The following is a 14,672-nucleotide window of genomic DNA, read 5'->3' on the forward strand; positions in this document are numbered from 1 at the left end:
ATACCCCAAAGGGACAAGGGCTACCTCTGGGACAGTGGATTGGAGTCTCTGTGCAGTGAGGGCAGTGCAGTGGCAGGAAGGACCCCCTCTGCTGGGAGTGAGCCCCGTCACGGGGCATCCATCTAGAGGCTGGACCAGCACTGGCAGGAGAGGAGGAGTGACTTGGAGTAGCCCGAGGGTGTCTGAGTCCTGGGCCTTCCTGGGGTGCCACAGGCTGCTGGGGGAGGCAGACAGGGCTCGGACAAAGGGATAGAACAGGGTCTGGGTTGTCCTGATCAGGGAGCGTGGATTTCCGCTCATCCTGTCATTGGCGCATGTGCACATCACACCGTGCTCTGACGCCTACCACAGGCCCAGCGCTGTGTCTGGTGCTCTGTCCTCGGAGAAGAGATGAGGCTGTGCTGTTGAGGTGCTCAGGGGCTGGTGGGGATGGTCTACACAGGCCTGCCTCCTTCCCTTAGAGGCTGGGCACTCACTCTCAGGGGGAGGAAGAGGGGGAGCTCCAGTACACACCCCAGGCCCCAGGCGACCCCAACCTACTGTCTGGGCAGGCTGGCCCTGGGAAAGCCTTGTGCAGAGGCCCTGGAGCGGGACGTTCTGCTGGCTGCGGGGGGCATGGGGCACCGGGCCCTGTGCCACGTGGTTTCCCCTGGCTACCACCATCAGGCACAGAGGGAGCTGAGGACTAAGAGCTAAGAGGCAGCTGCGCGAATGTGGGACGGTCTGGCCGGCCCCTTAACGCCCTGCCCTGAAGCCCCCACCACCACAAGGCCTGCAGCTGCTGGTGGGTTCTCTGCTGCGCCCCTGCCCAGCCAGCACCATGGCTTGGTGGCGGACTCCTGTTCCATGAGGCTTCTCCTCAGTTCCCAGGGGAGGCTGGTGGGCAGGACGAGCCCACTGCCCACCAGGCAAGCCCCTTAACACTGCCTGTCACATGTAAACATGCCAGGCCAGCGGCTACAGGCTGAGCGAGATTCTGAGGTTTCTGAGGCTCAGCCTGAGCTATGCTGCAACCTGGGGCTCAGGCAGCAAAGCTGGACTGGAACCAGGGCCAGCGTGGCCAAAGAGGGTCAGCTCTGGCCCTCCCCTAGGCAGGAGGGCAAGTCCATGGCTTCCTGGCCCAAACTGTACCCCCACCCCCAGCCCAGGGAAGAGTCCTTTCCTGAGAAACCTGCCATAGAGCCACCCTCTGCCTGCCTTAGAGCAGACCCCACCTCCAGCCCCCAATTCTGGGCAGAGACGAGACTCCAGGACCATCTTCCTAGCGCTGGCACCTTGGACCCTGGGCTTGGCTCCTAAGGCTTCTCAGAGTCAGAGCTGCCCACTCCACTCGCCAGGCCCCCAGTCAGTCCCAAGGGTTGAAAAGCCAGAGCCCAGGCTGACTGGGCCTTCTCTGAAGCAGGAGCTGAGACTCAAAGCCCTCTGGTGCTGGAGGGACCTGTGGAGGGTGTCATTCCTGCTGTTGGGCTGGGCCTCTAGGCACATGTGCCCTTAGGTGGTGAGTGGTGCAGTACTTCCTGCCAGGGTCCCACGTTCCTGAAAGAGTGGGCCCTGAAGCATAGTTTCCCTGCCCTCTGCTGCCGTGAGGCCTGCTCAGGGCTGATGCTGTCTGGCCAGCACTGTCCTGGGAACCTATCAGGATAAAACGGCATGAGGAGTTTATGGGAAACTTCCTACCTTAATAGACCCTGGGCTCGTGCTCCCCAAAAGCCTAGGACAAAGCAGGACTTTTGCATCTGTGATCAATGAGCTGGGTAGGACTGGGATTCTCATCTCCATTTTACAAGCGGAGAAACTGCAGGCTTAGGGAAGAGATTGGCTCAGGATCCTCTAGTAAAAAGGTCAGTAAGCCTAGAGCTGGTCTTGCCAGTCTACTTCCCATCATGGCACACTTAAAAACTCATCACTGGAGTAAATGGAAAAGGAGACTGGAGGATGCGGCATCCACGGGCAGTCCTGGTTGTTGCAAGCAAGGAAAGAAGATGCTGGGGTTGGGAGAGGAAGCTGCGGCCAGATCACAGAGGGCTCTGGAGGCCCCGGTCAGGAGACGCAGTGGAAGACAGGCTGATTCCTACGGCTGCTGGACGGAGGACCAGCTGAGGGGGCAAGAGAGAAGCAGGAGTCCAGGGAGGAGGCAGCTGTAGTTGCCTAGGTGAAAAGTGATGGTGGCTTGGACTGAGTTGAGGACAAAGAAGAAGGAAAAATGGTGGGATTCTACATATATTTTGAAGGTAGGACATTAGGATTTTGCTGACAAATTGGACATGGGGTGTGTGAGAAAGAGAAGAGTCTAGGATGACCCCCAGGTTTTTGTTCTGAACAGCTAGAAAGATGGAGTTGCCATTCACTGAGGAAGGTGGAGAGGAAGCTTTGGGGCAGGTCAGAAGTTCTGATCTGGATAGACTGCAGGGAGGGGGTGGGAAATTTCAGACTCCTAAGCAGAGTTGAACAGGCTTTGGGAAAGTGGAGCTCCTAGGAGAAGTGGGACAGAAATGTGGAGTCCTCAGATGAAGATGTTTAAAGCTGGGAGTCTGGATGAGAGGGAGAGGATGCGGGCCAGAAACAAAGCCAAAAAGGAGGGCCTGTGAGGTTGGAGAAAAAGCAGGCAAGTGTGTGTGCTCTAGAAGCCAAGTGGAGAAACTGTTTTGAGGAGGGAGAAATCAATTGTCTGCCCTGTGGAGAGGCTGGGTAAAATGACTGAGAGTTGACCGATGAGTTCAGGATTGTGGAAGTCCCTGGGGACCTTGGCCAGAGTCCTCCAGTAGAGGGACAGAACAAGAGACTGGCTGGCTAGGCTGGAGAGAGAATGAGAGCTGAGAACTAGAGGCAGCTCTGTGAAAAGGAGCAAGACGTGAGCTGGTAGCTGGGGAAGCGTTTGCAGATGACAGCCTGTGCGTGGCTGTCATCAGAGGATGACAGATCTCATCCTCTGATGAGAAAGAGACTGGGCTGGTAAAGGGCTCGGCACAGCATGGGGCAGGTCCTCAGTACCTGAAGGGCATCGCATGTGCCCACACACCCTGCAGCTGCCCTGCCCCGGAGAGTTCACCCTTGCCAGCCACTCGCCTCCTGTCTGCCTGAGGTCAGAAGGAAGCCTGGGCAGCCCTGTCTGTGAGGCTCCTCCTGCTGGGCAGACAGGTGAACAGGGCCTGGCAGGAGGCAGCGGGGACGGGGGACGATGGATGGCAGGCCAGGGCTGTTGCTGGGAGGTAGGAGCCTGTGCCCAGGTGGAAGCTTCGTGCCTTGGCTACAGTGGGACTCATGCCCCACCTTCCCTTTAGCCTCACCAGGGACGCCTAATGGCCAAGTGCCAAGGGACCTGTGCCAGGAGTCCTCACCACGAGCTACCCTGACCTTCCCCAGCCTGGAGGTGAAGGGACCGTGAACCCCATGCATTACCAGAAGATCTTAATAAGTCTGGCTAAATTCACCCAGTGGGGAATGTCACTAGAGCGAGGAGGAGCCTAGGCCACAACCTTTCATTACTGTCTTGCCCCAAGGATGTCCCCGGCCGGCAGCGCTCCCTCCCTGGGCTGCTGGAGTGGGAAGCCGAGCCTGGGCTGTGTGTAGTGTCTTCAGGGCTCTGGCCTGCGCGCGTGTGTGCTGAGAATACTGGGGAGCTGGGCCTTGGCCCTGGCAGTGACTCCCTGCGGCCAGGTCTCCCCGGGGCCGGCTGCGTGGGGAGCCCCCTTCCTAGCCTGTGACTGAGTCATCTCATGACAGAGCCAGGCGACTGGTGTGAAAAGTGAAAAGTAAGAGTCCTGTGGTGCTGAGGAAACAGGAAGTGTGGGGGCTAGGCAGGTTGGCCCTGGAGCGAGCCAGGCCCCACTTGGCCCCACCTCCCCTGCCTGTGGGACTCAGGGAGCCCTTCCCTGTGCCAGCACCTCCTGAGGCCTGAGATGGGACAGAGGGTCAGACTCAGTACCCCATCTGGGGTCCTGAGGAGGAGAGAGTTCCAGGCTGCCCCACAGTGAGCCAGACCCTCAGACTATGCGCTGGGACCAGGATTGGAGGCTATCAGCAACACCCACCCCCCAGCCAGCCTGTCAGTTCTCAGAGAAACAAGGGGAGGCCAGGAAGGGGGTGCTGGACAGGGGCGATGCACTTCCCAGAACTTGGCCCAGAAAGACCAAGAGGCACTCTAGGAGGTGGGGCTACTTGGGCAGAGACGGGGGCTAGTGGGCAGAAGGACAGGGCCACTGGACACAGGGTGGCCTGAGGGGTACCCCCTTCCCTGCGGCCTGTGGGTTTGACCACCACTGCTTTTTGGCAGCTGGGCTGCCCATACACAGCGCACTGGGACTCCGCTATTTGCATACCCCACCCCTCTTCAAGACTCCCCACGTTCACCCACCCTCCTTCTCATTTTTCAGCACAACAAGGCCAGTCAGTCCCCCCATGGTGTCCCCCAACTCTCTCCTCTCTACGAACATTTCAGCAGCCCACACCCCACACCTGCACCTGCGGACATCAGCCAGAAGCAAGGTACAAGCCTGGGACAGGGAGGGGCCAAGTCCCTGGCTTCAGAGACCAGGTAGCAGGGTCCATTTTATAGCCAGAGAGCCTGGGGCTATGCAAACCCAGGGCCCAAAGAAAATACCAGAAAGATGGACTGGGGGCTGTGAGGGTACTGAGGACCAGGGGAAGTGGTGCCTGGTCAAAACTGGAAGCTTCAGGTTGAGGTAGGAGCCCGGCAGCCGTGCAGGGTAACTGTAAACTGCAGCCTTTCCCTCCCCCGGTGAGAAAATGGAAAGTGGTGGTTGTGATGGCTGATTCACCTCAGTCTCAGGCAAAGTCATTCTGAAATCCGCCGCTGTCAGCTGTGGGAAACCTGCTGACTTCACCTCTGGGGGGCAGGCGGAACCCTGGCTCCCCAGGCCAGGCTGCGCCCCCAGCAGAGAGGCCCCGATTATGGACTCGCAGTGGACCATAAGTGGCAAGGCCTTTCCTGAGTGACTTCAGCTCTGCCTACTGGCCAGCCTGTGTCCTTAGGCAACGCACCCAACCCCTCTGCCCTGTCAAAGGGGTACTGTTATCATACTGAGATAGTGTTGAATAAACCAGTTTATGTCTGCTTCTCTTGGAACACGAAGTAGGCTCTTAAGGTCCCTATAGGAGGCTCTAGGATGCAGGAAGTGATGAAGTGGCTCGCCAGGTCAGGCTACCCACTTACTTGGCCTCTCTCCCCTGCAGGAGTTCACAGACCTCTGCAGACCCCTGATCTCTCTGGCTTCTACTCTCTGACCTCAGGCAGCATGGGACAACTGCCCCACACTGTCAGCTGGTGAGTGTGGGCCCAGCGGGAAATGGACACCGCGCAGTAGTCGTACCTGCCCTTACGTCTTCCTCCTCCATCCTGCTGTACCGAGCACTCTCCTGCCAGCTCTGCACAGATACCAGGGCCTGACCAGCAGCTCTGTGCCAGCCTGGCTCTGGGCTAGGGGTCCTCACGGCCTCCTGGCATGGGGGCATTCCCCAGCTAGCTTGACACACTCCCTTTGTGGAGGTAGGAGAGCTGGCTCCTGGTCCCAGCCCTGCCACACCTGAACTCTCCTCAGTGGCCAAAAGACTTGGTCTCCTGGCCCCCTTGGATGGGAGAACTCTGGGCTGCTTAGGGACCTCCAGGGCCGCAAGTATGTGAGGAAGAAGAGGTGGGCCTCAGCAGTGAGGTAACAGCGTGAGTGGCCACCAGAGCGGCTGCTGCTTCTCAGCTGCCTGGCAGGCAGGGAGTACTTGCCCTGGCCTAGTGCCTGCTGCTCGCTGGTCCTTTCTTTGCTGAGTTGCTTGAGGAGTTCTCTGTGGTGCCTGCTTGAACCCAGGCCCCTGACCAGCTTGCTTGGAGAGCCTACTAAGGCTGGGCCAGGAAAAGGCAGCCTGGACCCTCAAGTCAGCAGGCTTGACTGTGGGTCAAAGGGCCTGTCCTCAGCTGGAGCTGGGCCAGGAAAAGGCAGCCTGGACCCTCAAGTCAGCAGGCTTGACTGTGGGTCGAAGGGCCTGTCCTCAGCTGGAGCTGGGCCTCGGCAGGCTACTTGGCCCTTTAGTCAACCGCAGTGTGACCTGCACAGGTCTCTAGCTTCTCTGGGCTGGGACAGTCACCCAACAGCAAGAAAACCTGGCTTCCCATGGAGATAGGGCAAGCCAAAGGCCCAAGCTGAGGCCCACCTGCCCCTTTCCATTTGTTCAGCACACTCCTCTATTTTCAGATTCTCTTTGTTCCCCCAGGATCAAAGTGGGGAGACAGTGCTCAGAGCCCAGCCTGAGTGGGCTAAGATCAGCGTGCTGTAGACACACATCTCTGCTGGCCTGTTAAAAGCGTTCCATACCCCAGAAGCTCTGAAGACCAAAAGACCTGAGACTAGAGCAAACATTTACCTACTAAGGCTCTAATGAGGGGACTTCAGGAACCCTGTGCTGTCCGCTCCCACTAGGTAGCACCTGGCTGGGAGAAGAAAGGGGGCTTATTCTAGCCCCTCTCTGCACTGAGCCCAGCTGTGTGGCAGGCAGGGTTCTGGGCACGGGGGAAGCACTGCTGAAGCTGACTGACGCTTCGTTCCCTGCCCTCTCAAAACTCAGCCCACCTTGTGGGCGACTCAGGCAAGAAGCCAGACAGTTACAGGGCACTGTTAGCAATGCTTTGGTTGGGGACTGTAGGAGCCCAGAGAGGCACCTTATTCAGCTTGGGGATCTCAGGGCTTTCAGGAGGAAGGGTCACTTAGCCAAGCAAGACCTGAAGGATGAACAGAAGTTGAAGCAGGCAGAGTGGAGCAGAAGAACAATCCAGTGTCAACAGTGGGCGCACTTTCTGACTCAAGCAGCTGAGAGAGAAGGGAGGGGAACAGTGGGTGCACAGGCCCTAGGACAGGTGTCAGCCTTGTTTTGTCAAGGAAACTTAGGAGGCCGGCTAAGCTAGGTCCTGGGAGAAAGCTGCCCTTTCTACCCCCTAAGCTCCAACACAACCCTGTAGAAGGAAACAGGTACAGCCACAAGTTACCCCCTGGTGGTGGCAGATCCTCAGAACACACACAGGAGTGGTCCCAGCAGAGACCCATCTGTCTCACTGTGCGTCAGGTCAAGCCCAGTGGGAGAAGTCCTTCCCCACGTATGGCCGGCAGCCAGACTGCTAACACCTGTCTCTCCCAACCACAGGCCCAGCCCTCCTCTCTACCCCCTGTCCCCTTCCTGCGGATATAGACAGCACTTCCCTGCCCCCACTGCAGCCCCTGGCGCCCCCTACCCCAGGTGAGTCCCCAGCCCTGCAGCCAGGCTCCTGCTTCCTGTTGCCCAGGCTTCAGTGCCCACACAAGGCCATGCCCAGGCCAGTGCTTGCCCTGTGTTAGTCTTTTGTCCATCTGTCTGTCTGCCATTCTGTAGCCCCCTGTTGCCCTATGCCTGAGAGCAAAGCTAGTGGGAACGCAAGAGGCTTCAGCCCAGGCCACACTGTGCAGCAGAGCACTGTGTGCACGCACGGCACGGCCTGTGTGCAGAGGTGTGCGTCCACCTGCTCTGCAGCCCTGCTGGGGAGGAGTGGCTCAGGACCGTCCCAGGTATCCCCTGAGTTCTGCCCCAGCTGAGGCAGCATCTTTTACATTAGCATTCCCAACCTCAGGCCCTAAGGGGCGGTCCCCTCAGGGGCACCACACCTGTGTAAGCTATATGGCGCAGAGTGGTCTCAGCAGAGCAGCAAGACAGTGATGTGGGAAGTGGGTATGCATGTGTGCTTTCCCTCAGCTCCCTCACTGACAGACCTAGCACCAGGCAGGCAGCGGCAAGGGATTCAGCTGAGGGTAGGAGGTATAGACGCAGCAGCAGCTGAACGGGCCAGCTGGGTGACCCCAGCCAGGTCCGATGGGTCAGGAAGAGGGTAGTATGTTTTGAGAGAGGACCAAGGGCGCTGCAGTGACTGAGGCTGCCTGGGAGTGGGCATTGACGGGAAGCAGAGGGGAAAGGCTGGGGCTAGACTTGCCAGCAGGGATGCCTACACAGGCTGTGCAGGTCCCAGGGAGGAGCATGGTTCTTATTCTGCGGGCAGTAGGGGAATTTCAGCAAGAGCAGGCCAGGAGCATTTAGGTGTGTTTAAAAAGTCACTCTGGCTATCGTGTGGAGGCCTGGAGGGGTCAGGCAGGAGTGTGAGGAGGCCCACAAGGCAGCCACAGTCCCGAGGCTGGGTCAGTGAGGGTGCAGGATGTGAGAAGGGGACAGATTCAAAAGCTACTTGGAGTTGGTCCGAGGGTTGTGGGTTATTGTTAAGCTGATTTAACAATAGCTACTTGGGACTTAATTAGCAACTACCTAAATGGCATTCATGTAGATTTCTGCAGTGTGTCTGTGCAGTGTGTTGGAAGCAGGTATTTGTATTTATCCGTGTAGTCCGGGCCAATGGGGGTGGGGTATCCGTACACCTGTGTCCTCGTGTACTCTGCAGGGGTCTGTGTGTGCCCAAAGGTTTGGCCTGCAATTCCTGGCTCAGTGTTAACTCTTTTCTTGCCTTTAGGTTCACTCACCCGTCCTTGATGCTCGGTTCCAGTGTACCTGGTCACCCCGCAGCCATCCCCCACCCGGCCATCGTGCCCCCCTCAGGGAAGCAGGAGCTGCAGCCCTATGACCGCAGCCTGTGAGTGAGAAGGCAAACGCTCAGGGCAAGGGAGCAAGGACGGGTGGGACGGGCAGGTGAGCAGATATACAGGCCTCCCACCAGGCCCAAGGACTGCCAGGAGGCCCCTGGCCAAGCTGTCTTGTAGCTCTGGCTACTGACTGCTGTGCTTTGATCCTCAGAATGAGGTGCTTAGGGAACAGGGATTTTGTTTGAGCCAAGAAGGGAGGGGCTGAGAAGTCCTTAACACATGTTTTTCCCACTTGGCTATGGTATGCCCAAAAGGAACAGTTACTTGGCTCTCTGCTCACCCATTTTGGGGCAGCTAAAAAAGACTCCATTTACCAAACCCTAGTGTCACATACCTAGGCACACACTGGACCCACACTAGAGGGCGGTGCCCTTAGGTGGGCACTGGGGGAGGCGGCACTCCTCAGCTATCTGAATATGTGCCCCTCAGGAAGACACAGGCAGAGTCCAAGGCGGAGAAGGAGGCCAAGAAGCCAACCATCAAGAAGCCCCTCAATGCCTTCATGCTGTACATGAAGGAGATGAGAGCCAAGGTCATTGCAGAGTGTACACTGAAGGAGAGTGCCGCCATCAATCAGATCCTGGGCCGCCGGGTAAGGCCACGGGCAAGTAGGCTGGCGTGGATGGCCCCTGACCTTCACCCTGGTGCAACCTGCTGACTCCCTGCCGCACCCCCTCTCCTCTCCTTCCCTACTGCAGTGGCACGCGCTGTCTCGAGAAGAGCAGGCCAAGTACTATGAGCTGGCCCGCAAGGAAAGGCAGCTGCACATGCAGCTGTACCCAGGCTGGTCGGCACGGGACAACTACGTGAGTGGCCAGTGACACACAGCAGGGGCGGTCAGGGGAACCTTTGAGATAACATGTGCCAGGGCATAGCCTCAACGGGGAAGGCAGAACTGTCTTGAAGGCACAGAAGAGGAGGGTCCATGGCTTGCTCAGGAAAGGCCAAGCCTAAGGAGCTGCCCTCTAACGGCAAGCTCACATCCTGTTCTCCATTCCAGAATGCGCTCACGCATCGGGGGCTGTCACCCACTATTTGATTGGGCTACATGGGCAGAAGGGCCTCGGAAGGGGCTTGGGATTCACCTCCCCTTCATTCAAATTGGAGACCAGAGTGGGAGAGGGAGCCCCTAAAATGCACTCCACAGCAGCCGAGCAAGAACTACAATCAAGGAACACCAGGGCCTGACAGTAGGAGGGGTCTGTAGCCCAGACTCTGGGGGGCAGCCAGGCTGGGAAGCAGGCTACAGACATCCTAGTGTCCATCTCCCATATGTGAGCATCCCTTCTTTTGTTCCCTTGCAGGGGAAGAAGAAAAGGCGGTCGAGGGAAAAGCACCAAGAATCCACCACAGGTGAGGCCTTCCTTCAGCAGTGGAGATTCTTCTCCATGCCCTCATTCAAGAGCAGCCCTGCTCTGGCCCAGAGGGAAAGGCCAAATCCCCATGCAAGAAACAGCTATGCTAAGTCCCAGGGAAGACCAGCAGAAGCCAATTCATGTGGCAGGTGGTATGGTCCCCTGCCCTGTGCCCACCCCCAGCCCTGCTGAAGGCCTCTACCAGAGAAGCTAGCCTGTATAGTTCAATGCATCCTGGCTGGTTCTGCTGGGATCGAGAACAGGCTGTCCAGTTACAGGCTGAGTCAGGCCCCATGCCTAGGCCCAGCAGTCACACAGCCTGCTGGCTAAAGCCTGGCAATTTGTCACCCTCCCCCATGCCCATTTTTCATAGCCATGCAAAGTGCTCTGTGTAGAGAAGGTCTCATACGCTGGTGCAGGCCTTCTTCCTGTGGGTGAACTCCTGCCAACTCTGATAAACTCAGAGTCCATATCCATTCAGTTGTGCTGCCCCAACACAGGGAAGTTAGAGGATAGGACTGGGACAGGCCAGGGCAGAGTCCGCAGTCCATTCTCTGAGGTGAGGAATGGGCCCTTCTTTCCATCTGGAAATGTGTAGGACAGGCATAAGCTATGGCCTTAGCCTTATCCTTTGGGGGAATATGGGCCAGGCCAGATTGGGCATTGCCAAGAAAGAAGAAAAGCTGGATAAATGGGTAGGGAGTTGGAGAGGGGAATGGGCACGCCCCTTAAGGCAGAAGAGGCTGGATCCTCATGGGCTTCCCTGGGCCCTTTCCCCTATCGTCTCTACATGCTGTAAAGAGCCCCACAAGCCACAGAGAGGAGCTAGCCTGAGAGGCTCTCCCTTCCTATCCCCCCATTCTTCCCACTGCCCAGCTGGGTACCCACCTTTGCTGATACCTTGCTCTGGGCTCTTGGGCTGGCTGTGCCATGGAGAGGTCCACTCTGCCTACAGGGTCTGCGGGGTGTCTGTAACTGGCTAACATTGATGTTACCTCTTCTTTCTGGGCCCTGCTCTGCTCTGCTGCCTGCCTGCTCGCCCTCTGCCCTGCTCATGCCCCTCTGGCATGCCTGTGCACAGACCCTGGCTCGCCTAAGAAATGCCGTGCTCGCTTTGGCCTCAACCAGCAGACGGATTGGTGTGGTCCGTGCAGGTGGGTTTGTCCCCACCATCATCCTCCTTTTGCTTCAAGCTGCTTCCCTGACTCTGTACATGTTCTGCTGGGCCTGCAGCCCACTCCTTTGGCCCCTCAGCCCCCTAGCATACCCAGCAGATTGAGGAACCTGTACCCACTAAGAATGGGAGTAAACACCGAACACATATTGTGGAGATCACTTTGGTCTAAGTGGGAGGAGTAGTGGAAGAAAACAGAGAGAATGTTCTAAAAGGCAGGCTCGAGGAGGTGGCTCTAGTGCTAGCCAGGCCTAGCTGGTCCTCAACAGACAACTCTCTCACTACTCTCACCAGCCACCTTCCTTCTTCAAGTTAGGATCCCTCGCTGTAATATTCTGAGCCCTAAATCTGAGAAAAACAAAATGACAACAGTACAAACTACCTCAATAATCTGGTTGCCAGGTAGCCTTGTGACTCGCTGTCTTGCACCTACTGAGACCAGAGGGCTGGAGAGGAGCAGGGGTACCACTGGGCTGTCTTAGGCAAAGGGCCCTGTGGCATCACTGAGCCTGTGTGTTTCATCATACAACAGAGAAATACTTGTGGGTATGAAAAGATTTACTCACCAAGTGGTTCGAATTGCCTCATTTAGGTTTAAGCCAGGTCTGGCAGAGACAAGACCAAGGGTACTCCAGGCAGTTAGGTCACTTGCTCAAGGAACGCTTGTCCAGCCCCTCAATGGATCCCACCATTCCCTGTCCGAGGGCAAAGAGGAATACTGCCGGGGGCCAGGTGGGGTGCCCACATGTGTGCACAGTGGGAAACAACCCTGTCCTCAGAGGAGGTCCCGTTCCCTCCTTCTGTGCTACTCAGAGACAAATTGTGGCCCAGAGAATTCTGGTAATGGTTGAGAAAAGTACACCATTCACTTCTTCCCCCAACCCGCTCTAAGGACTAGGGTTGCTCAGCACAGAAGCCACAGGCCCTGCAGCCCACTGCCTTAATGCAGACGTGAGCCTCACAAACTCGCCTGAAGCAGCTCAAAGGCCAGGACTAGGAGATGGCTGCTGTGGAGAACAGGAGGCATGCCCTGCTACACAAAAGGCCCCTGCGCCATCCTGTGGCTGTTCTGGGAACTGCACTCGTACTAGTTCTGGGCCAGGCCAACTGTAGTCTGAGCAATGCTGATTCAGGTCAGAGGGCATCGACATGTTACCACCCAAGTCACGGGGAGAGAGGGGACAAGAGATCAGCCGGCCTGTGCAAAGACAGAAGTTTTTGGTTGTGGTGTATGACTATGAATTCACCCTCTGTTTACAGATAACTCTCTTCACTATTCCTAGGAGGAAAAAGAAATGCATTCGGTACTTACCCGGAGAAGGCCGCTGCCCCAGCCCCATTCCTTCCGATGACAGTGCTCTAGGCTGCCTTGGGTCCCCAGCTCCCCAGGACTTGCCCCCATACCTTCTGCTGCCCCGAGTGCCCACAGAACTGTTTGCTAGCCCTGCAGAAGTGGCACCTACGTCCCCAGGTCTCAGCCTCCCAGCCCCAGTGTCCCCACAGGTGCCCTGCAGCGCTCTACAGAGTACACAGGTACCGCAGCAGGAATCTCAAAGACAGGCGGCCTAGCAGGCACAGGACGCCTGGCTTCCTCCAGGTGCCCACCCACCCAGGAGGAAGCAGCAGAGGTCCAAATCACGTGGAAACCAGCTAGGGGTCCTGTTAACTCCATCTCAGTGTCCAGACCCTGAAGATTTCAGAGGCCACGCAACTTCTGCCTGAACCTGAGGTCATCAATTCAAAATCCTCTGAGTGGTGGGAATCAGATCTGTGTTGATGTGTCATCTCATTAAGGGCAACTCTTGTACCTACAGCAGCCTGCATCTATTCTTTTTACCATCTGTCTTACTGGCCAGAAGCCTCTGCCTCCTTGCTTTTCTGCTATAGGTCATAGATGGGCTGGACTAAGCCCAGCTACCTTCTCCACCCTTGCCTTCCATGCCCCCACTGCCACACCTCCCCACACCAGACACTTCATAGACCAAGAATAAGCTGGTTTGTCAAATAGGTGAGCATGGTCACAGCCACAAAGCTCAAGATGACAGCACTTCTCTCCTAAGGGAATGGAGAAGCTGTTTACAGAAAACCAGCTGCTATTCCTAAGCCTCTTACTGTGTTCTCAGGCGCTTGTAAGACGCTGGCGTAGGGAATGCAATAGGTTAAGTTTAGGCCCGTGAACCTCGGCAACAGCAATCACCTGACACTACCCTGGGAGGCAAGTGTGGGTGGAGGGGGGTATCTGGCTCTAGTTCAAATTACTTGGAAATGTTTCCCGAGAAAGTCATCAGCATAAGCAGCTCTGATACTAAGGCCTCAGGCCTGTTAGCAGCAGCTACAGTCAACAGGTGAAAATAGTCACAGCCCAAATCTAGTGTGCATCCCTCATTTCCCGAGCCTTTTTCACAGTTCCATTTCCAGCTCATCCATGGCAGCCTAGCCAGCTCTGGGGCAGCTGCAAGCAAGGGCAAACCCTAAACCCAGGCTACAGCCTGTCTTCCAACATTCAGACCAGCTTCCGTTTCCCTGGGAGACTATAGGAAGGAGGACCATTGCAACTAAAGTAAGGAGCCCAGAAAACTCCTAGTGGTGGTGAACAGGTTTTCACCACAGCCTACTTTAACCTATTTTTGAGCCAAGCTTCAACCCTGAGCCTTGAAAACAAGTTTAAGTGAACTTTGGTTTTTGCCATCTCTTCACTGTACATAGCCTGAATCCAAAGAAAAAGGGCGGTCGGTGTACTGACACACATCCCTCAAGAAAAGCCTTCAGTTCCTACTGTAGCCACTGGTTTCTCAGAATCCAAAGACCACATACTCTAGTGTAACGTTACAAGAAGTATTGAGAAACAAGGACCATTGTAGTGTTTAAGATATTTTTGTATTGTTAATACATCATCATAGAAAACTTTTTTAAACATGAGAGAATAAAGATACTTTTTACTGGGTTTGTTTTTCAAAGCTTGACCCTGAGGAGTAAGCTGTTTCAGCAACAGAGCATGACACACTTTCCTTTTCTGCAGTCACAACACTTAAGAGTTTATTCCCTATGTGTCCTTATGGGACACATGTCCCCAAACTTCCAACTTGCAGAAGCCAGAGATGACCTTTGTCACCTCTGCTAAAGGGGTTTGCGGCCATCCTCCCATTCAAGCCTTGCTCTTAACCTCAGTCGTCTGACCCTGTAACTGATGCAGGACCACCTGCTCCCCAGTGCTCACCAGAATAAATGACTAGAAACTGCCATCCATAAATCTTCAAAAGACAATCCACCCTGAAATAGGTACACATGACCACAAGGCTCCATTATCCTCTGAGGGCAGAGAGAAAAAAGACAAAACATTCTACAAACGTTACGTCTTATTTCAAGGAAATCGAGAGTCTTTTATAGCCTGGTATCACCATAGAATCCTAAAGAATATTTTTTCAACATTAAAATCCAGATCCCAATATAAATAAAGTATATTTTAATAGCACCCTTACCCCCCAAAGACTATCTAAAACAGTCTTATGAAGTATTTTTAAT

At 55.8% G+C, this 14,672-nt stretch overlaps 1 protein-coding gene across 3 annotated transcripts in view; it reads left to right on the top strand.

Moving 5' to 3' along the window:
• Positions 1–12,719, top strand: part of TCF7 (transcription factor 7) — a 29,826-nt gene extending 17,107 nt beyond the window's left edge. The window contains exons 4-11 of one of the 3 annotated variants that reach the window (XM_075996049.1): positions 4,374–4,485; positions 5,194–5,284; positions 7,147–7,239; positions 8,492–8,611; positions 9,051–9,213; positions 9,320–9,427; positions 9,926–9,974; positions 12,411–12,719. In XM_075996049.1, coding sequence (XP_075852164.1) covers positions 4,374–4,485; positions 5,194–5,284; positions 7,147–7,239; positions 8,492–8,611; positions 9,051–9,213; positions 9,320–9,427; positions 9,926–9,974; positions 12,411–12,433 — 759 coding nt within the window. In that variant the 3' untranslated portion in view covers positions 12,434–12,719. The remainder of the gene's footprint in view (positions 1–4,373; positions 4,486–5,193; positions 5,285–7,146; positions 7,240–8,491; positions 8,612–9,050; positions 9,214–9,319; positions 9,428–9,925; positions 9,975–12,410) is intronic. The other 2 variants (XM_020282124.2, XM_075996048.1) reach the window with 2 other exon arrangements.
• Positions 12,720–14,672: the final 1,953 nt, after the last annotated feature.

Source organism: Microcebus murinus, chromosome 21 (assembly GCF_040939455.1).
Source record: "Microcebus murinus isolate Inina chromosome 21, M.murinus_Inina_mat1.0, whole genome shotgun sequence".
NCBI classification, from domain to species: domain Eukaryota; kingdom Metazoa; phylum Chordata; class Mammalia; order Primates; family Cheirogaleidae; genus Microcebus; species Microcebus murinus.